This window comes from Lipotes vexillifer, unplaced genomic scaffold, assembly GCF_000442215.2.
Source record: "Lipotes vexillifer unplaced genomic scaffold, Lipotes_vexillifer_v1.1 scaffold1011, whole genome shotgun sequence".
NCBI classification, from domain to species: domain Eukaryota; kingdom Metazoa; phylum Chordata; class Mammalia; order Artiodactyla; family Lipotidae; genus Lipotes; species Lipotes vexillifer.
Genome location: NW_006787698.1, coordinates 3,737,761 through 3,761,577, shown reverse-complemented (window position 1 = coordinate 3,761,577; position 23,817 = coordinate 3,737,761). Strand labels below are relative to the sequence as shown.

Genomic DNA, 23,817 nt, shown 5'->3' with positions numbered 1-23,817 from the left:
GGGGGGGGAGCTGGGGCTGGGGTGACGCGCCTGAAGGCAATTCTAAAAGGCAGGATCTCAGTGTGATTAAGAGCCAAGCTCTGGAGCCAGACAGCCGGGGTCCATATCCCACCATTACTAGCCATCGGACCTTAGGCAAGTCACTGTGGGCCTCAGTTTCCAATGAAATGGGGATAACAGTACCTACACGTCATGCGGTTCTTGCAAGGACTAAATGAAATAACACAGTGTTACTACTACAAGTGATATAATTATATTTCGGTTATTAAGTTGGGAGGGCTGGAAGATTTAAATAATAGTATGCCAAATTTTGCATTATATAAATGCTAAATTAAACAAATGCCTCTGCTCACAATTTGGAGACATCAGAGCAGATGGTCAAGAACTCACCCAGTCCAGCACTCCGGGGGAGACAAGTGCTGGAGGCAACAGGAAAGCTTTAAAGTTTTATTGGACAATTATTGGGAAGATCTGAAACACAGAAAACCTCAAGAATTTAGTAACTAAGAGAATTAACACTTCCCTACCACTAAGTCTAGCTTCTGGAATGCAAACTATTTAAGGCAATTCAAAAATATCAGATTCAGTACAGAAGTGGAAGCGAGAAATCACTTATTAAAAATGGGTCTGCTGCCTAAAGGTCACCTGAGAGCCAACAGCCAACAAAGGTAGGTATAAGCAGGAAGGAAACACAAATCTTACCATTTATTCTGCCCATGTTCATCCCAGATCCAAATCGACCCATGTTTTCCATACCACCACCAAAGGGTCCCTCCATGCCTGAAAGAGACATTCGCATTTTAGCACCAGCCTAACAAGACTCAGACTGAACAAGCAAAGAAAAATGTTTTTACAAGTTTCACCTACAGCACTGTCTGCCAGAAACTCACCAAGTTTAAGGGCTTTTGGAGAAAAAAGGCTAGTGCCCTTACTTAAAAATCACTATCTTCAAAAGGCTGATCTGATCCAACCCCCTCAATGAAGAGACAAGCAAAGAAGGCCCAGAGAGATGGAGTGATTTGCCCAAGGTCACAGAGCTAGTTAGTGAGAAAGCCAGAACCAAAGGCCAAGACACCCACTAGAAGGATCAACAGGTAAAAGTTATTTCTAGACTCAACCTTTGTGGAAACCTAAGTGAGAATTTCATGCAGGGCTTAAGAGAAAAGGAAGGGAGAAAAAAAAGAGGGAAAACCATACCTAAAAGTAATTACATTTGTACTTCATTTTAAATTTCTTACCTCCCATTTTATTTATTCCAAATCCTATGCCTTCCATTCCCATTCCTTAAAAAGAAAAAGTCAATGCAAACTAAAATTATGTCAAAGCAGTAAAGTTTGAACTTAAAAAGCACAAGAAATTCCACACCAGCAAATGAGCAAAAATATCCCTGACTACAAATATATTTTAATTGTCAAGTGCAAAAAATGGGGTGGGGGCTCTTCCATTTCAACTGTCAAACTAGTACATTCCAGGAAAACTATTTACGCCTTTAACAAAATAATCACCATGTGACTCAAAATTCTATAGTGTCCACATAGTTTCATTAAATGCCCAAGGTAGACAGTTTTAAACATGAAATATAAATAACAGGTACAGACTAGGGAACAGAAGTAGATTTAAAACTCTCTTTTAAAGGTAAAACGCTCTAAATAAAAAGCAGTTCCTCAAAACGCTGAGGCTTCCCTCCCCGCCACCCACAGCCTTTCCTCTGAGGTTATCAGTTAGGGGATGTGGTGTTCAGACTGGTATAGCCACCCAAGGTGATGGGCCAAGACGTTTTGGTCAGCCCCAGAGTTTAATCTGGGAGGGAGTCAAAGGATATGCAGAACTGACAGTAGTACGGTAGAGGGCATCCATCTTGCAATTCAAAGAATTTCAAGAAAGACAGGCCTGAGGTTATAAAAATGAAATATTTTAAAATGATATACGAATGCTTCGTTGCATGAAAACGAAAATGCTAAAAAGTGAAGTTCAAAGTTTATTCTCCACGCCAAAGCTTTTATTCATTAGCTATTTCTTTTCTTCTTAAACAAAGACAACACTGTGCATCATTCATCCTTGTGGCCTATGACAGCTATGCGGTCATGCAATGAGGCCCTCTATACCTTTCTGCATCCACAAACGCCCCTACCTCTAGAAGCCATGTCAACAGCAGGTGAGAACCCAAGGGGGTCTGGGTAATAGACTGTGGCAGTGCTGTGGTCCCAGGATCAGGAGACCCACAGTTTCTGTCACTAACTGATAGTGTGACCTTGAGCAAGACCAACCCTCTGGCTTGCCTCCCTTTACCAAAAGGCTTAACTGAGTACCTCAGCTCAGAAGATCTCGAGAGGATAAAATGCAAAGCATAATAGCTTTAGAAAGGAACACTCAACTCGGTAAAAATACAAAATACTGTTTTTATCAAAATGCATCAAAGATAAATAAGGAGGGAATTAATTTTGTCCCAATTAAAGCCTCATTCCATTTGAACTACTCAATGTCCAAGTATCCCAATAGTTAACTTTAATAACTTTAACTTCCCCAGAAATCCCCAGTCGAGGTACACTGTATTTCTCACCTGCGGGTCCTATGTTGCCCATTCCAATGCCTTTATTCAAATGATTGGCATCAATAGGCTGCCCTCCTGGTCCTAACCCCATGCCAATACCACCAAGTCCATCTGAAAGGAAAAGACAAAGTCAGAGTATTGATTCCACTTACTCAGGAAACCATGACTCTCAAAGCCAAAAAAGAGCCTTTGTTTACTGTGTTGTAGCTGTCACGCTTATCCCACCGCCTACCTCCACCAGCAAATCCAGGGTCTAATCCATGAGTCAACAAGGGCGCATTTAGGAGCTCTCCCTTTTAAGGCATAAGCTCTTATACAACTTTACGGATTAGAGGGTGAGACATGTATAAAACAAGGGCACCACGTGCCACAACTACTGAAGCCCATGCGCTGAAAGCCTGTGCTCTGCAACGAGAGAAGCCACCGCATGAGAAACCCACTCGCTGCAACTAGAGAAAGCCCATGCACTTCAACAATGACCCAACATAGCCAAAAATAAATAAAGGAAAAATAAATTTTAAAAATTTAAATTAAATTTAAAAAATAAAACAAGGGCAACTAAAAATCAGTTCACGTGAAAACTACAGAGAAGAACCATGAACAACCCACTCAATGAGAATCATGAGCACCGATTTGTTTCCCTAAATCGTGAACTGAGAAACGTTTAAAATCAAAACAGGCAACTGGAGACATCAGATGGCAAGCGGTACACATATGCCCAACCCATACCTCTCAACCTGCAGACCCAAAGGACTTTTCTCACGATAAACAATGTCGTAAACCAGACAATTAACACACTGGGCTTACACTATTCTGACTCCGCTGCAGGCGGTTTTAACAACAATGAAGCTAGTGTATTCAAAGAACATATCTTCTACCCAGAAAGCTTCCTAAGGCGTGCATTGTACCCAAACCACCTTCAACTCCCTGTTCCACAAACAGGGAGCAGCCAACAAGGCCTGACAGCCTAAGACACTTACAGTGCTCTGGGTCACCATGGGTCGGAGGCTTAAACCAAGACCAGGTGAGATTTCTGAAACGGGAACAAAGTTCACTAAAACAACCTGACACCGGTTCCCAAATATTTAATCTGATTAAAATCCCTGTTCTTAAATTGCATAGAAACAGCAGCAAGAGCTCACCAAGGTTACTTACTCCCCAAAGCACTGAAGACTTTGAAGTCAACCCTCTGAAATGTGCTGGGGAGACCAAAAGCCATAGATAATGGGCTCCCTGGAGCCCAGTGTGCCAGCCGAGGCTGCCAAGCAGCCCTCACCCCCCTCCTCCAGGCCCAAAGTCAACAAGAGCCATCGCCCTGTTCCTGGGTAATTACTGCAAGTGATCACACTGATTATGACAAGGAAATGGGGTCCTTAACTTTCAACAGATAAGCCATCTCCTATTCTTGAAACCACAGACCTCCGCTCAAAATCTGCCTCTATGATGCTTCTACAATCCTAAAGTGCGAAGAAGAGTTAGTGTTCTAGTCTAGGCTCCCGTTCAGTTCAATCTCCCACGGCTGAGCCACTGCTCCAGACAGGAGGGACTGGCCGGCCCTCCGAACAGCTCCACCCCAGCAGCCTCAGCGGGGGAAGTCCTCCCTAGCACAGCACAAGCAGATCTTGCCCTCACCCACCACCCAGTCTTCCTTCTACAGATTAGCCCTGCCCACACTGCAGATTCCCCAACCCTCATGCTACAGCAGGCCCTCACCCCCACTCCCTGGGCTGTCTGTGCTCAGGCTCTGCTCCTCTCTGTGGGCCTGCCAGAGGGGGTGCCTAGGACTTCACTACTGTGCGCTGTTTCCACCCACGCGGTGACCAACCAACCAACAAGCCTTCCCTGTCCCAGGACAGATTTTCACCTGCATGTTGCAAATAACACTATATAAAACTTCTGATTGCTGTGCTTCACACACCATAAAATTCACCCATTTAAAGTGTGCAGTTCAGTGATTTTTCATATATTCAGAGTTACACAACCATTACCACTACCCAATTCCAGAACATTTTCATCACCCCCAAAAGAAATCCCACCCCATAAGCAGTCACTCTCCACTCACCCCTTTCCCCAGCCCCTGGCAACCACAATCCACCTGTTGTGGACTCGCCTGTTCTAGACATTTCTCAGAGATGGAATCAAGGTTCATCCATTCTGTAGCATGTATCAGTACTTCACTCCTTTTTACGGCTGAGTACTATTCCACTGTGTGGATTTATCACATTTTATTTATTCATTCATCAGCTGGAATCATGCTGCCATGAACATCTGTGCACAAATTTCTGTGTGGATCTTAAGTTTTTAGCTTTCTTGTAGTATACCTAGGAGTGGAATTGCTAGGCCACATGGTAATAACCAATCTCTTTTGAACCAAAGGGCAACCTGGCTTTAATTCCCTTTGCAGTTTGTTTCTTCCCAACTAAAGCCTCTACATCCTAAGTAGCCTGCCTCACACCACAGTGTAATCCTAACAATCCTTCCTAAGTTGTGAATCTCTCTACTCATTTTTTCCCACAGAAAAATCTATAGGGCAAACAACCTTTTTGAATGTTTTACTCAAGAATGGTCAAGATAACTGACAAGGCACAAGTTCAAAGGTAATTGCAGTTTTCTTGTTAGAATAAATCAAATTCAAAATTTTAGCCATAATAATTGAGACACTTACGGGGAAGTTGTTGTGGACGCTCAGGAGGGAAAAAATCTCCCTTTGGTAAGGCCCTCTCATCCTGAAAGAGAAAATGAATAAATCTCAGTATTCCCTGCAGTACTGTTAGCAACAGCAAAAGATGGAAACCATTTCTATCAACAGAGGATGGGTTAGATGTATTATGATACACCCATGCCATAGAATAACATGCAAGTATAAAAAGAATATGTGAGAGTTGCCACCTTTTGTGTACAGGGGGAAAGATTAAAAAAATATACATTCATATCACTATGGGGGATGGATGGAACCTGGGCACAAAGACCAAGACTCCCACACTGAATTTTTCATGTTTTTTGACTTTTGAATCATGTGAAGCAATTATCTATTCAAAAAACTAAACTGAATGTTTAAAGGAACTAAAAAATTCCTTTAGAGCTCCTTTTATGTCCTTCTTGATTTGGAACCCTAACTAACTAGATTGCCCTCAGCACGTTCCGGTCATGCTTGTATTAATACTGTTATCTTTGGCATCTTGGGCACAGCCATAGCTGGGCTAATGTTTATACTGAAACGCTTCAACAGAACTTTAAAGGCTTTCTGAATCAGACTTAATTATGTTCACAATAGATATGATGCTAATTAAACGTACTGCAATACTCTGAAAACTGGCAACCTATATATATAAAACCATTCTGTGAAACTGATCACTTGCTCAAGCAGGATATGCAAGTGACCTCCTGACCATGCCAGTAACTGTGCAAAGGAAAAAATATCTGAAGAAGTGCATGAGCAAAAAGTTATTTCTGTCATAAATTTGCTCAATGTGCTGTACCCTTTAACTTGGACTGATCCATAAAGAAAGTACAGTGGCTATGTGTATGTATACTCTTAATAAACCCATGTTTTTGCTAAACTTATCTGAGTATATTAAAGGAAAGATCCTATTAACTTACCATTTTCACGTGCATTGGTCTGTCAAATAGCAGTTGGCCATTAAACATAGCTGATATTACAATTAAGGCTATTTCCTGCAATTCTAGAAACATGCACAGCAGAACAGAAATACCTAAGAGAAAAATACTCCAACTGCTGCTACCAGTCCCTCTAAGTGGTGAATTTATGAGCAATTTTGACTCCTGTTTATACTTTCAAATATTTATTCCTACAGTAAGCATTAAAGGGACAATAAATAACACTCAAGGGGAAAAACTGGAAACCTCAGCTTACTCCTTAGGTGTGGCGCGCCATTCATAAAACCTTCCATTTCTCACCAAACCATTCTCCTCTTAAATTAAGCACTGACATCAGTTTTCTGTGTGTGTCCAATAAGCCAGGCGTTCTACCATTTTGTGGAGTACCATGTTTTCTGGGTAATATACTCAGTGACAATCTTGCCTGAGTTTAGTGACAGTGTTCATGTGTGGTATTCTCCCTGTGACTACAAAGATGTAACTCTGGGGTGAGTAGCGTGAGCAGCCTAGGGTCAGAGAGAAGTGCTTCTTCCAGAATGTCAATCCACTGAAGAGATAGGGCCCTATAAGGGCTTACATATGAAATAACACTGAATTTCTCTCCAGTGGCACATTCTTTGGACTTCTCCCTTCAAACCAGTCTCCTCTAAAGAGACAATGGAAAAGACCACTCATGGACATGTGCCTGTTTTCTAACCATCTCTTCTATCTACATAAGTACAATACTATGTAGATACTTTGTATTCCCTTAGTAATATCCATAATAATGTATTCTCTCTAGTCACACAGGAAATACTAATACACAAAATTACCACTTCCCCACACAAACCTGTCTTACTAATACAACATTTAGGCTAAACTAAATTCACCAGGAGCTGAATACCGATCAAAGGATACATATAGCTTGCACAGCTTCAATGGACTGTTCAAAAGTAACAGTGCCTATTCCACGACTTTTTCCATCTTTATCCTCAAGAATGTCTGCTCGGACCACCACACCAGCCATACTAAAAACTTCCTTCAGTTTCTTCCAGCCAACTTTATAATCCAGCTAATCAAGAGAAGAGAGGAAAATCTCATTGTAAACATTTTTACTACATGAATGTGACATGCTCTGGTTGGAAAACAAGCATTAGAAAATGTCACAAAAATAATGTCACAAAAATATGTCAGTATAATTTTTCAAATAGGATTACGAAAGTTTGCCTTCTACTACATACTGTCTCTTTTCTCTGAAATAACAATTTAAGTCACCTCAGACCTTTCAAGTTAAGGCTTATTTTGTGAATACTAAAAAATGCTGCTCCCCAGATAAGGTTTACCATCATCCTCCCCAATCCACTTTCTTTTAAAAATACTTCCCTGTGCAAATGGCAAAGTATTACCATTCACCCAGACATTAACAGGAAGAGGGAAATGTCAATACACAATCTCTGCTCATACACTTTACCCTGCACCTACTTTTATACACACCAGCAAAACTCCATAAACATGGCCCCAACAGGACCGTGGTCAAGCCTGTGTGACTTAGGACTGCAGTGGTCATTAGGGGACAAAGCCAAGCCCAAGGATGATTTTTTAAATAAATCAAGAAGATAACATAACCCTCTTTTAAGTTTTTCTTCTCAAATGTCAGAACTTTTACAACACATTGACAAGATTGTCTAAAGTAGAAAAGCAAACTTTATGAAACAATGTTTCCATTTACTTACATTTGCTACAAATACTGTGCTTCCAAGTCTTCCAGCCTGTAATGCATGGATAATCTCATTTGGGATGTTAGGATTATTTAGGATACTGGGTGGGATATTAATCATTCCTGGGCCACCTGGTCCCATACCCATCCCACCAGTCGTAGCCATCACCTTTTGCATTGCTCTCCTGGCATGTTCACCATCAGGATCCTAAAACAAGCACAAAAGGGTTACATTTAACTGACCCAGTGACAATTAAAACCATGCTCCCACAGTAAGTGATACCCCCAAAACTTCAGAGATTGAGAGGTTGTCTGGAAACCATTTCTCAAAATCTGTAACAAAAAATTCAAATGAAGTAAAACTAAACCACCAGGCCAGGAACAATTCTAGCCAAAAGAATGAGGAAGAAAGGAAGGGTGTAGAATTTAGCTCTCAATTAACTAAGTAAAAAAACAAAAAAAGGGAGGGGGGGATGACATGATTAAAACTTCCAGGTTGAAATAAGATCTTCAAGGGCTTGGTACAGTTGAATCTCACTAACTCAAGGGGTTTTTATAATTTCTGCAAACCCAACTGGCGATTTTCCCACAAGTTTGAAAACACAGCTCTAGACCACCAAGGTTCTCCATCCTTCCAAGTATTCAGGCATTTGACTCATGTGTAAAGTCTGGAAAGGTTGATGAATCTCTGGTGTTGACAATATTCTTAAACTCTTTGCCCTTCTGCGTGCTACCTTCACACAAGAGAACTTAAGCACTACCATGCTTTCCTCTCTGAGCCCGCATATACTGACCTTCCTCCAAGAATAAGAGGTAAAAATAAGTCAAGGAAGGATTGAATTAACAAAAAGTCTCCCGCTTCCCTCCAGGGAGGGAAGATACCCGATTTGGATTAGCTATGAAAAAGGATTTAAACTCATTTTAAAAAAGAAAACAGATGGGCCAAGAACAGGGTTCAGACTGAGTAAAACTGTAGATGTAGAATACCTTAAAACAAACAAACAAAAAAACACACACACACACACAGTAAAAAAAAAAAACCATGGACTCAGTTTGACTGCCCCTGAGAAAACCAAGGCAGGCTGGCCTAATACAAATCAGAGATGTTAGGAAGGCAGTCAGCAGTGGCTCAAGATATGCTCAGCCACTATCCCAAAGTGCTTACAGGAATGACTGCTGAAGCCTGTGACTGACCCTCCTCGTTAACAACAGGTTGTTCTGCTCCGTAAAATGTCATCAAGGACTATTCTGTCTTTTCCTAACTCGAAACAGGGACACTCGACAACTACAAACGGTATCCACAGTGTTTCATGAGCTTACTTCTTTGACTTTCAGTGGTCTTCCACTCAGACTATGCTTGTTTAGAACTTCAGCAGCTTTTTTCATGCTCTCTTCCATCTTGAATTCAACAACGCTATGAAGAGTCAAAAGGAAATAAGTGAAACCAGTCCTACAACTTAGAAGGCTCAAGTGCCAATAAGTAACTAGACAATACTTACGCACATCCCTTTGGAAGAAGCCACAGACAGTCAGAAGAGCAAAGGGAAAAAAAAGAAAAGAAAAAAAATAGTAAATTTCAATGACAGTTATAAATTAAAAATATGATTTATGTAACAGTTTTTAAATTAACCCTTCTAAGGGGAAGCTGATAGAAGTGTCTTGCCTAGCCTTCCTTATTAAGAGCTCAGCTCCTTGGTATCTCCTCTTCCTTCACATTACCAGCATTGCACTATAGCTGCTGAAGTTATAATGAGCAGACCTAAATTCAGGTTCTCCGAGAAATCACACAAACTTTAGATCTGCTTCTCTCTGTACTCAATCAATTCCTTAACATACTCCTCCTAAATCCATCCCTTCCATAAATTAAGCTCATCCTTTTGATTATTCTAAGCCATTCTATTGCACGACAGAAAATAGTTAATTTTCTCTTTAAACTAGGCCAATTTTAAACTTTCAAGTTTTAGTATTTGTTTTACAATTTACTGGCACAAAGGCAACTTTTCAGAATCTTTGGTTCACACAACTTTCAAATACAGCAAACAACCAAAAGTAACATTTTCTAGACAAGAACACACGTTTTACATTAATATACCACCGCTAAAATTCCATGCATAATTCACACACAGCCAATTCCTCTGTTAACAAAGAGACAATGCTGCTATTGGTCCCCAGTTATCCAAATTGGGCATCCAAACAGAATACCAAAAAGCTCTTTGCCCAGCCATTTGGAAAAGCGGGACTCCCATTGGCAAATCCCCTCCCACCCCACTCGAATGTTTGGCAAAATCAAACATAGCTACTATAACATGAGCACTCACTGCCTTCCTGATTTCATTCGATTCCACGCCACCATACAGTTACATTTTTCATGTAGTAAATCCACAGAAGAAATTCTCTCAGACACTTACCCTTGACTTTCCTTCAGCGTCCATTAAGAGCTCCACGTATGTTACCTCACCAACTACAAATCAGTTTCCAGACGACACATAAACCAAGGGAGAAAAGCCAAGAAAACAATGGGAATTTAGAACAATCATCAGCAACCTTGTATGGAGCCTCTGCCTTATAAGAAAGCCCAGAAACACTCCATATTCTCTAAACCACCACACTAGGCATTACAGGTGTGCAGTAAAAGTAGGTGAAACTTGTTAACAATGTCCTTGATTTTCCTCCCACCTCAAACAAGCTATTTCCACAGATTTCCATATCAATTTCCCTGTCTGAAATACTCATTCATGACTAGAGGCAATCCAAATCTACAGGAAAGAAGTCTGCGTGATTCACTTTTTTGGGGAAAGAGGAAAACAATTTTACAAATACACTCTTAATATTGCAAGAAGGTGAACAGCACACAAATTGAAATGCCACTGAACTGAGCTCAAATGCTAACTACAAAGATGCGTATATGTATAATATATATCCTCAAAGGCGCACACACGGCATGGCTGGCTACATGGGTGTGCAACCTGTCAAATCGCATGGGACTCTGCACTGAGGGCCATGCACTTGGGTTTATGCTCTGTTGCTGTCTTGAAATTCTCAGTAATTTTTAAATAAGGGGCCCTGTGTTTTCACTTTGCACTGGGCCCCACAGATTCTGTGGCTGGTCCTGCACACAGCACTAGGCTCCACAACCGTCACAAGTAGGATGTGTAAATATTCTATCACAAAACCAGAGCAGCATCTGGATTCTCTTCAGTGAATTAAAATTAAGCCAGGCTGTATTCTTGCTGCTCTCTCAACCTTCTCATTTAAGGACACAGATAAATGCAAACTTAGAGCTCAGTCTGCAACTAAACAGCTACACAGACTCACTTAGGATGCTAATCTATACAAAGGGGGAAAAACAAAGGATTTCAAAAGATTCTGCAGATTTTCCTCAAGGTTTGGATTGCCAATTCATGACCACCACAACCAGATGTTAGAACCCACCTAGACAACCACCAAAATGGCTGCTGAACTTGAAGATGGCACACAGACACCAAAAAACCCCCAGAAATTTAAGTGTTAACTTTGTGGAAACAATATCTAAGCAGGCTCTCCAAAGTCAAGAAAGGGCTTTTGTTCTAAGAAACACTTTTTCTTTTTTAACGATTATTTTTATGATGGTAAAGCCTTCTCTCATTCAGTTTTCAATTTGGTTTAGCAGCCAAGGGTAAAAATAACCCTCTTAATGGGCCCAAGTCCTTCCTAGTCTAATTCCTTTGTTCAAAGGATATTAAAATTATTATGAAGATTTTAAAATTAATACACCAAGGAAAGACTGAAATGTAAAATAAAAATATTTTTTAAAATTTGAAGGGCATATTTATTAGTAGTATATTTGCATGGCAGTTGACAGCAAGAAGGCCAAGTGTTCAAAGTTTAACTGTACAGCCTCACCTCCCTTGTCCTTTCCTGAAATATTACAAACCAAACCAGCACTTTGCACAAAACAGGAAGGAGAATCAGTGCAAAGAAATGAAGAAACAAATTAGGAGGGACTGGTATAGTGTAACTTTTGGACTATGTACAACTGAAAAATGATCACAGCCAAGGGACAGCCATACAAATTGGCTTTCTGTTATCCTTACAAAAATAAAGCAATTCCCAAAATGTTGTGGTCATTCCTGAGGCCATGTTAAAAGCCATTTGTTTCAACAGCAGCAGCCATTTGAGGACCAACAGTCCCTGTTCTCCACGTTGATGAAAATGCCAAGTAGTGTCAAGACAGTAAAGAGACCCAACCCCAAGTTTACTTCCTAGAGCTATGACTACCGCCTAATAACCTTAAAAATAACTAAAACAATCACAGTATCTAACTGACAGCTGCAACTATGTTGTCAGAATTCAAATATTGTTGCATTTTCAAAGTTTCTAGTTTGTGCCCGTAAAGACACTGATTTATATCAAAAAGCTGTCATTGCAACCCAGAAACCAAGCAAGTCCAAACCAAACTTTTTTCCATGGTCATAACCATTTTTGTTTACAAAAAGCCAGGTTTAGAAATTAGGACTTTTTCTGCTTAACATTCTAGAGACAGCACAAATCCAACTTCAATCCTCTGCACCAATACTCTGCTTAAAATGTTCCCTCTTTTTCCCCAAATGGTATAGTTGTTTATTAAAAACAAAAAATTACATTTAAAAAAGCCTCCAACCTATCAGTTTAGCCATAGGTTAGGCAAGCCTTGCGGCTCTACCACGAGTAGTCTTGTTCCCGAGTATCATCAATAATGACCATGCTCCTCATGAATTCATAATTTTCTGATCTCTACCCTGAGACCACATCAATTCAGAGACGTAAGCAAATCACTGTTACAGGATCTGCAACAGTTGCCAATTCATACTTCCGTACAGGAAGAGAATAATAAAACCTTTAAAAGACCACCTCTCTTTTAGTTCTACATTATTAAAGCAAAGACCTGTTTAGTATAGTCAGTACAACTATTAACAAAACTTTGAATGCAAAATTTACCAACTATTCATAGTCTGGTCACAATCAATGAAATGAAGTTTAAAAGAGCAAATCAACCAGAGCAGATCAGTTAGGACTGAGGCAGAGTTAACAAATTGGCAGTAGCAAGTCTCATAGACATGGAATTCACAGGTATTAATGAAAAATACTGCTGCTCCTCTCATTCCTGAACATGGATGGAATCCATGGAATCCCAAGAGTAGGCTACTAAGACAAATTCTATTGCAGCTTTAAACATCAAAATATCTAAATGAAAAAACTAAGACTCTGAAAAATCTAATGCCAAGTGTTATCACCTACCTTTATTTTATATTTTTTTAAAGGTAAGCTATTTTAATATTTATTTATTTATTTATTTGACTGTTCCGGGTCTTAGCTACGGCATGTGGGATCTAGTTCCCTGACCAGGGATCAAACCTGGGCCCCGTGAATTGGGAGCACAGAGTCTTAACCACTGGACCACCAAGAAGTCCCTACCTTTACTTTAAAATGCTCAGAGAAAATTAACCGACATTTAGGTGGATTATTAAAAATACTACCCCAAGAATAAAACATATCATGAGGGTAAGATAATGAGCAACCCCAAAAGAATTCATAGTCCCTTGGAGCTACTTTAACACTCCTGCACATACTTATATCACAAAGAGTATTTGTTTCTATATTCTCATTTCATTTACTGCTCAAGGCTGAAACAAACGCGCATGCACACACACGTGCGCACACACACACACAAGTACAGGGGCTGAAGCTTCACTGAAAAGAATTCAAAGGGGGTTGGGGGAGTAGCTCCAAAGCAGGGCATGCTCTAATGGAGGGGTGCATGGAATAAAGGCATATTTTAACTTGGAAAGCCTGTTTCTTTAATATACAGACAACTTGAAGCACGGCAAAATAATTACACTATACAACGATTACTCAATTTATGGAAAAATTAGAAAATGATTAAACACCTTCTTGCTCCTAATTCCATGGACGAGAACAGAATTCTGCCTCTCTAACTCGACCAAAAACCAACAAATAAGCCAGGCAGGCTGCACTATTAAGGTTCAACCCAAGTACCCACAGATATGAATGCTTTAGCATCAACAGGCCTTTCCAAAACGCAGGCTGAATTTCCAACAAAGGAAAATATGAAGGAGCCAAACAGACTGGGTAGGGATTTTTACTTAAATTGAAAATAAAGTTCTGCTCCACAGACCCACAATGTAAATGATCTTCGAGAGCCAACAGAGACTTACTATTGGACTATACTTGCCCACTGGGCCTCAGTTTTCTGTCAGCTGGAATTTGAAACTGACTTAAAGTGATGTATTCAATAAAAACAGAAGGATTAAGCTCTTAAGAAATCTTTGCTTACACAAGTTAAACTGACTGCTGCTAAACTTGAGACTGACTGAGAGTAAGCTGTATCACTGACCCTCCTTTCTTTCCTCCTCAAACTTTCTCCATGTTTACTCACTGCTCATGCAGCTCAGTCCTGCCTCGGTTGCAGGTGCCCCACCTCAATGCTGCTGGCTCCCTGGTTAGGCCAGGAGAACAACAGCCCGACGACGAGCTTTCTTCATCCACACAGGACTTCTCGGTAATGTAGCACAACACTATTTAAGTTTAGAATTCCCAAGATCAATCACCTCTTGTTCACGGAAGTCTTAATTTTTCGCCCAGACCTTATGGTCAAACACTTTTGAGATGTGTATCCCAATATCGATCCAGTGATGAAAATGAGGTAGCTGTTGAGACTGTTTACTTTCAAACCTGGTTTGGCAACCTCCAATTCAAATTGCCTATTACACTGGCTCTCAATTTTTGTTTCAATCCACTCTTCAGTGTTCACAGCAGTCATTCGTTCCATGTAGTATCTCCGTTAAAAATAAGCATGATCAAAAAGACGGACAATAGAAACCTTTCCTTTGCTCCATCAGACACTTAGAGCAGGAAGGGGAAAGCTCAGGGAAAGCTCAAGCTCAATTCTGCAGGCTGTTTAATCCATGTCCCTGAATGATATGATGGGGGAGGGGGCGGGGGAAGCACCCTGGCACACAACTAAACAAAGTTCTCAGTACCTTTTCTCTTTAAAGTCAGCAATGCTGATTTCACGATAGTGCCACCAAACAAGCTTTGTGATCCCATCCAGGGGAAAAGGAATAAGTGGCCTGTTCACATAATACATGCGTTATTAATAGGATCTCCTAGAAGGCTGTTAAATGCTAACAAACATGGAGAATATACACTTGGTGTCCAAGGAGGGGGAAAAGATCGGGAACTACGGAGGGGTACATGAGGCACTCTCAGGCATGATTATCCTTAGGGAAAACACTCGTCTTGCCATCTCAAAGCTACTACTTGAGTTCTGACAGGCAGCAATTATAGGCAGTGCTGCAATGACAGAGCATTTTTCAGATCTTTAAGCCGAGGACAACTAATTCTAGCTATTCCACTAGTTTCCTGAAACAACAGGACTATGATTTCATCAGGAATAGACTCTTAAAATGCAGACTGATAAAGAGTGGTTGGATTATAACAGCCCAAATCTCTGTGGTTTGCCCACTTCAGAGACTATCTTGAGACTAATACTTTTAGAGTGTGAGTGCCTCTATCCGCAACTTTTTTTTCCTATGGGACAAGTCTTCAAAAACCTTAAAACATGTGCAACGCATTTCAAGTAAATATTTCAGATTTCAAATAATCATTGAAACATATTTTTGGTATACCAAGACATGAATTAAAATATTTTTTAAAACCACATAATGAAAATAAGGACATTTTTAAGAAATCGTACGTATGTAAATAGTAAATTTCTTTAGACTTCACATACTGAATATAAGATTTACCATAAAATGATTACTTTTCTCTTATGCATCCCTTTATCCACAATCCAATACTTCTAATAATTTAATTAAACAGGAAAGTAATTAATTTAACCTGTACAGGGGAGCTCTAAACAAGAACATTTTAAGGTTTGTTAAGAATAACTGATTTACTGCACACCTGTAATTCTAAATTACACCGCCAAAAATACACTGAAAGGGCTGAGCCAGGGCATTAATAGCAGTATGCCAAGGGAATATGAGAACCAGTTTGGAAGTATCCGAATAAACCACCAGGCTGGCTCCACACTTAATACAGTGCAAAATAGGAAATTGAGGTGAACTGCTTCTACATCCAGAAACGTCATGGCTGCTGCTGCTACCAGCTTTAAGGCTTCCAAAACTGAATTACTGAATGGTAAAGCAGTAAAAATGTCACCTACTTTATCCATCATGTCCCAAAACTGGTTCACACACTCCTAAAAATGGAAAAATAATTTGGCCTGCAATCTCTTACAAAATTCTAACAATTGCATTTTCAAAGCCACATTCCTGGTTCTTGGAACTACTATACCTTATTATCAATGGAAGTATCAATTCAGCGGTTCAACCAAATCACGAGAACACAAATTTGGGGGTTATCCCAAAAACTAATTCGAATGAGACCCAACTGTACTGTACAGAAATTCTAAGCTTTATTGAAGCAGCAGTCCCAAAAACCAAGAACACTGCATCTGGGATGCCACATGACACGCCCTTCAGACAAAAAGAAGAAACTTCACTCTTGCCCTAGGAGTATTGGCAGGAATGATTTGGCTGATCAAGGCAGGAAAACAAATCTCACACCAAAACATTTTTCCATCCATGTTACCTGGAGAAATACTACATGGGAACAGCCTACATGACTGTACAGAGGTTCATGGTGCCTAGTGCTTCTGGCATGTCATGGTTGAATTAAGTGATGGGACAATGATGGCAGTGGGCCATTCATAATTTCAAAACCCAATGCTGGGAGCACCAGTACACATACCAAAATGGCCTATCCAAGTGGCATCTGTCACTGAAATGTTAATCATTTGACAAATCAAGCTCAAATCTCTTTTCATTATGAATGCTCCAGAAAAACCAGTACCTTTCAGTCCTTCAAGACTCCATTTAAGAATAATTTGATTCTAGGTTTCCCTTGGGGTAGGGGTGAGGGGAGACCTCAACGCATTACACAAATGGTTCTCTATCAATAATTTTGTTTAAACCTGGGCTGAGCAATCTCTTTAGCCCTGTGTGCCACCAGCAGGGCCCAGAATCAGGAAAAGAAGACAAAAGAAGCAGAACAAGAGTATGAAAAGAAAGACACACGTGGTGTGCATGGGGGTGGGAGTGGGAATGGGGGGTGGGGGGTGGGTAAAGCAGAGGACCATGGGGGCAACCAACCCCCTAGGACCTCCTGGTGGCAGCAGAGCTTCATTCAGTTGCTTCCTCTGCCCTAGGCCAGACTTTTAACACCAGGGCTGTGACCGATGTGTGCCTAAAGGCACCAAATTACACAGCAGATGCTTTATTTTGAGCTAGCCAATTGCCAATCTACTCTGTGTTTTCCTCCCCAGGGTGGGGAAGCCTAACAGTTTAAATACAAGCTACGGTTTTATAATTTAGGATCTGAGCAGCACAAGTTCCAGCTACCAACTTTTGATCCCAGGAAGACAGCCACAAAATTTAAACTACCTTCCCGCCAGAACTTTAAAACAAAAAGGAAAAAGAAAAAATTTCTCCCACCTCATATGAAGAATTCAAAAAATTTCCTTAACACAAAGAGGCTCCCCTCAAGATTAATCAAAGCCCTATTAACCATATTAAGCCAGTAAAATCATTCGTAGGCCAAGGGATCAAACAAACAACCTGTTTGACACACAAGTGCATGACCACAAAAAGTAAAAATAAAAAAGTAGGATGGGGGGGGGCTTCACTCTCAAGCCTGGAGAGAACACATTCTCTACCCAGAACAGCTTCACTGACAAAAAAATAACCAAGGAATTATCCACAGAGAAGATGACACACCAACCTTCTGACCCTACTCAACCACCAGTACCATTACCTTTTTCTTTAACCAGGTCTTTAAGTGACTGCCATTTCACATCAAAAGGTATGTTTGTAATGAAGGCTCTGTATCTTTTAGTTGGATTGGCATATGGCTCAAAGCGATTGCCTCCTCTTTTTATGTTTTTCTCCTTCCTCTTTTCATTCTGAGCTGGTCGTTCTCCTTCACTGAATTCAAAAGAGAGGGGGGAAAAAAGTCCATATGTTAGCACAATACTAAAGACAATATTTGATTTTCCAGGTTTACAATCCCACACAAAGTTAAATGTAACACAAGACTAATATTGATTCTGATTTGAGACAAACTAAAGTGGTCCATACAGCAGTATATTGCAGTAGTACGCTCTTTAAAACCCACCTATCACAAAAAATCATTCCCAAGACAAGTGTGCTTTCCTAGGCCTTCACACACTCCTGTGGGGCTCTAACAGAGGTGGGGGAGACAAGCCAACTCCCTGCCCAAGGAGCCTTAACTCCAAGACAGAAACAGGAAAAGAGAAGGAAGATTTATAAGATTTCATGGAACAGAAATGAGGTGGTACACATAGGTCCAACCAATCTTAGCTTTACAAATAAAAGTGTCTTTCATTGTGGGCAGAAAAAAATTGGACTCAGGTACTTGTACACCATTAGCAGCATTATCCACAATAGCAAAAGGTGAAAACAATCCAAGTGTCCACCAACAGATGAATGATATAAACTAAATGTGGGAGATCCATACAATGGAATATTACTTATTCAGCCATAAAAAAAGAATGAAGTGCTGATACATGCTTCAACACAGATGAACTCTGAAAACATGCTAAGTGAAATAAGCCAGACATAGAGACAAAAGGAACAGAGGTTACCAAGGACTGGGGAGAGGTGGGAATGGCGAGTTACTGTTTAATGGCTACAGAGTTTCCGTTTGGAATGATAGAAAAAAGTTCTGGAAATGGCGAGTGGCTATTGGCATAGTGTACAACACTGTACCCAATGCCACTAAACTGTACACGTAATCATTTTAGGATGGCAAAATTTACATATATTTTACCACGATTTTTAAAAACAAAATTTAAAAACCATTCTCTACTCAACCCTATTACTTTGAGGCTACGGAAACTGAAGTCTGAGCAACGCTGGTAGGTAAAAGACAGCATGCAAACAATTCCACCTTTGGCAAAGAAGGATGGATTTGTTTTTCTGACATGGCCTTTCCTGTAATACTCTTTACCTTTGTGTGTTAGGTGCTTCCATGGAGTAACATTTCTAAGCTCTACAGGTACGAATCTGGCTTAAGAGTGGGCAGGAAAAGTTTCACAAGAAATGCAGGCTCCCAAAGCACAGAACCAGACAGGCTGGAAGCCCAGTCCACTGCCCAGGAACCGGACAGGGTGTGCACAGCAGGGCAAGGCCCTGAGCTGGCTGCGTGTGGCTGTTCCGAGCCCCCTTTGACCATAGGCAGACACCTGTGAGAGCTGACCAGGAACAACTGGGGAGGCAGCAGCCACCGAAGTCCTCTCAGGGCACTAAGTCCAGCACTTTCTGCTTCCCAAACCCTATGCTTTCCACCAGTGAGAATCAAGGGACTCCCAAAGTACAGATTCTAGCAGAGACTTTGTGATCCACAACAAAAATGGAAAGAAAACAAAAAGTCAAGATTACAGTATTGATGATTTATAAGACCACCTTCTTTAACGTAAAGGGTTGATCTTTATTCTAGGATATGTCTTCCCTGTGTGGGGGAGAGGTAGTGTTCAAACATCAATGGTAGCTGGAAGATTTTCAGCGTACTTGGAAAAATTAAAGTCAGCAAACTTTTGTAGTTCCCAAAGTATTTTTTTCTACTGGTCCCTCATATCCAAACACAGGCGTGCCAAGTGGTAACCCAGTGAAGTTATCACCCTAGGCAAAACTAAAGAAAGCAACTTCCTCCATGATCTGAACTATACCAACATGCAATAAATAGACCTCCTTCACACGGGCTGGCAGATGGGGGAGGGGCAGTAGGGCCACACCAATCCCCAGATTCCTAGAATTCTTCACTCTGTCTACCCAGGCTCACAACAGACCCTCCTCAGGCTGACTGCACACCGCAAGCACAGTCCACCCATCCACTCCATATGAAAGTGCTGCACCCGTCTGCCAGACAGAGCATGCATCTCACCCTTCGTACATAAGGAAGTGTGTTACAACAATTCATAAAATGTAGATCAACCTACATTTCATGGGCCTACAGAGGGTCTGTGGGTAGGAATATATTTTAGAACTGGTTTCTTTTGAAACCCAAATACTCTACAATCTACATTAAAAAACATTATTCTGACACAGGGTTCATGACACAGTAATGCTTCCAGCCTGGGTTTTCAAAGACTGCCCAGCTCACCTTATTAGTTACAAAATGTATAAATAACAAATTACAAGACATAGGAGGTAACAAAGTGTCTAGGCCATATTCTGCCATGCATCATTACTGCTAAGAATAAACTACCCAATCTAACCCCAGATGCTGGGGATCTGGTTTGGGGTTAATCCACATCACATGGCTCATCATCAAGAAAGCAGCTCAAATGGGTTATGGCCAAGGTGTGAGCAAAGCACTACTGCACCCAAGTCCTTCTCTGGCTAATGATTTCCTCTCTCTGAGAAGTCTCCTATCTCAACACTTCCAGTTTCTTAAAAAATTGACCTTTTTGTAACTCTAATAATCACCATCAACTCTATTCCTGACAGAATTGTAGAAAACCACCCTCAAAGAAACCTCACGTGACACATGTTCAAGTATAGATGATGTGACAGTTTAAGAAAAGCCCATTTTTTAAACGTTTAATTCAATTTTCTCACTTACCTTCGGGATAAAATTAGGGGAATATGCTTCTAGCCCTAAAATACATATAACACTTAACTGTGAAAAGCTTTTAGAAGCACATTTTTATAGGTAGATTATAATTTAGCTACACTGATGAAATAAACTGCTTTATCCTAAATACCCCAAATTTAGAATATGATAGAATCTTAAATGTTAAAACACACCTACCATACATTATCCACAACTAGATACTTACCCAGAAGAAAATATATCCATACAAAAATTTAGACCGGAATGCTCATAGCAACATTATTTGTAATATCCCCAAACTGGAAATCTAAATGTCTACTAACAAGTAAATGAATAAACAAACTACAGTATATCCATACACTGAAATACTACTCAGCAAAAAGTAATGAACTACACACACAACGTGGATGAATCTCAAAATACTTACACTCGAAATCAGACAAAAGAGGAGTACATATGGTAATATTTCATCATACACAACTATATTTGAGAAAATCTAGTCTGGCAAACTAAGCTGTAGTGGGTTTTCTCAACCTCAACACTACTGATATTTGGGGGCCAGATAATCCTTTTGTTGTGGGAGGCTGCCCTGTGCACTGCAGGATGTTCAGCAGCATCCCTGACCTCTACCCAAGAGAGGCCAGTAGAAGCCCCATTCCTCAGACTGGAAAATGAAGATCAAAAATATCTCCAAAAAATATATATATATCTCCAAGACACTTCCAAACGTCCCCTGAAGGGAAAGAAGAAATCACCCCATTGAGAACCACTGATGCATACTGATGGCCTGGGGGTGGGGAAAAAAAGGACTCAAGAGGATTACAAAGGGGGAGCAAAGGGGGTTATGGTTGTATTTATTATCTTGATTCAGTGAGGGTATCAAATCGTACACTTCCAACTTATGCAGTTTATTGTGCCAATTATACTTTTTTTTTTTTTTTTTTGGCAGTACTCGTGCCTCTCCCGTTGCGGAGCACAGGCTCCAGACACGCAGGCTCAGTGGCCATGGCTCACGGGCCCAGCCGCTCCGCGGCATGTGTGATCTTCCCGGACCGGGGCACGAACCCGTGTCCCCTGCATCGGCAGGCGGACTCTCAACCACTGCGCCACCAGGGAAGCCCCAATTATACATTTTTTAAGTTTCCACTAGTTTCTTAAATTTCAACCCTAACCCCAATATAACTTGACTTGTAACTCCTATATAAAGTAACAAATTTGTCATCTTTCAAAGAAACTGAAGCTACGTAAGCAAGCTAAATGCCTTACCAATATTCTCCTTGCTAAGTGGCTCCCAATTCCCAATGAACACCCCATCTGATTCTGGCACCCAATCATCTACCTGAAGTTCCAAATAGACCCAATATGTTAAAAAACTTTTTCTGACATTCTATCAACCTAATTCATGATACATCAATAAAGATAAGGCCAAAGTATCTGTAAGAACCTCTCAAGTCATTAAAATAAGATTAATTATGTTTAATATGGCTTTGGAATTATTTCACTGACTGCATTCTTTGAAAATTGATAATTTAACATGTCACTGCTCCACCATACTAGAATTATACTGTACATAAAGATCACAAGTAAAAAGATTGAGTGCCTGCCTACTTCACCAAGGGCTGCCACATTCACCATGTAAAACAGTGAATCCCTACCCTCCCTTACGCCTCCATGGCATTCCCTCTCACGTATAATACTCTCATTATTCTCACAGTTTTTCAATCAAGTATAGTTTGAAACAGCAACCCCGATACCTTGAAATCCTGACCACATCTCCTGAGGGAAAAGACTCCTCCACCCCCCATATTCCCTTGAGAACCATCCCTTATGTAAAATGACTCTTCACAGAAATCCTTTCAATCCTGAGTTTCCCCTAATGCATTTAAGATGTGGAGAGCACTATTCACAGCACTATTCTAGCTCCAGGTCCACCTCTTCACTACCCACGTGACTTAAGCTCTTTCCGTCTCTGGTTCTTTACCAGCAAAACCAGCATAACCTGTATCCATGTAGCTCACAGGGATGCCGTGAGAATCAACAATCAGCCTAACAAAAAGCAGGTTGGTAAATGTTAAGCACAATACCTAAGGGAGCAGTACTACGGGTGACTAAGAGGTAGGGTTATCTAGGTCTGAACCCCAATGTCACCAACTCTTTGTCAGGCCTCAGTTCCTTCATCTGTGAAAGGAGGTTACTTACCCACACTGACAAGTTTAAAGGAGAGACTTGGCACACTAACTGTGGCAATGATATATTTTTGTACCAAAAATTTTCTGGAGAATGATTCACTCCTTGCCTTCTACCATTGCACATACTGATTAGGCTTTAAAATAAGCCCACTGGGGCCTGGCTGAGGAAACCTAGGCACTGTACTCATTACAGACTACCAAAGGAGCAATTCAGCTTTCACCTCTATGACTGCAAAACATGGTAATGGGAGAGACCATCTGCGAACTCCTAAATGAAACAAGCAACCTAATCTTTGCACACTAGCATCTCCCTGCCTAGCCATGAGTAAAATCAAAGAGCAAAGTGAAAGCAAAGAGCTGGCAGCATGCATTCAAACAACCTACAGCCCCTATTCTAATCTTGAGCTCACAATCAAATGTGCCTCAAAATTATTATCAAGTATACAATCACTTTTTAAAGTACAGCAAACACTCAAATCATTGCAAAGCACAGAGAATCTGGTTAAAAGAAAAACAAAAAACACTTCAAATAACTGTGTTCAGTGAGAGGTTACCAGGGTGGTGTGTGGAAGCAGCAAAGGACCTGGAGTCAAGATGGCCTCCCCCAGATTCTTTGGGTCAATTTCCTTAACCTGGGTTTTTTCAATTGTTTAAAAAAAAAAAAAAAAAAAAAAAAAGTTTTTCTTGACTGTAAAACGGTGTCAACACTAACATTACATGCCCAGGAATTTATACTAAATACAAAGTTTTATTTTTAAAATAGCCTATCTCTCAGTTTTCTGATTCAGCCACAAGGTTACTCTGAAAGTGGAGTAGGTTAAGTCACTGATTTTAGATGGACGGTGCAACCTTTATCTTTAAAAAATAAAATTTTAAATTAAAAAAAAAAAAAAATCAAACCTAAGCCTACATAGTCCTCTAAAATGAGCGCTTTTACTTCCTGACTAATATACTCTAACTCTGAATCCTGACTATGTTTTTTAACTTCTGAACTTATTTTTTTTAATTTATTTAATTTTAATAATTTATTTTTGGCTGTGTTAGGTCTTGTTGCTGCATGCAAGCTTTTCTAGTTGTGGTGAGTGCGC

The 23,817-nt window shown here is 40.4% G+C and overlaps 1 protein-coding gene across 4 annotated transcripts in view; it reads right to left on the bottom strand.

Moving 5' to 3' along the window:
• HNRNPM (heterogeneous nuclear ribonucleoprotein M) overlaps positions 1–23,817 on the bottom strand; it is a 39,280-nt gene that overhangs the window by 12,450 nt on the left and 3,013 nt on the right. Inside the window, exons 2-13 of one of the 4 annotated variants that reach the window (XM_007460628.1) lie at positions 17,721–17,890; positions 10,274–10,326; positions 9,365–9,372; positions 9,186–9,279; positions 8,035–8,073; positions 7,882–7,917; positions 7,067–7,220; positions 6,152–6,201; positions 5,217–5,277; positions 2,561–2,662; positions 1,239–1,283; positions 703–780 (exon numbers count right to left, since the gene is read on the bottom strand). In XM_007460628.1, coding sequence (XP_007460690.1) covers positions 703–780; positions 1,239–1,283; positions 2,561–2,662; positions 5,217–5,277; positions 6,152–6,201; positions 7,067–7,220; positions 7,882–7,917; positions 8,035–8,073; positions 9,186–9,279; positions 9,365–9,372; positions 10,274–10,326; positions 17,721–17,890 — 890 coding nt within the window. Of the gene's footprint in view, positions 1–702; positions 781–1,238; positions 1,284–2,560; positions 2,663–5,216; positions 5,278–6,151; positions 6,202–7,066; positions 7,221–7,881; positions 8,074–9,185; positions 9,280–9,364; positions 9,373–10,273; positions 10,327–17,720; positions 17,891–23,817 lie in introns of those variants that run through there. The other 3 variants (XM_007460627.1, XM_007460629.1, XM_007460630.1) reach the window with 3 other exon arrangements.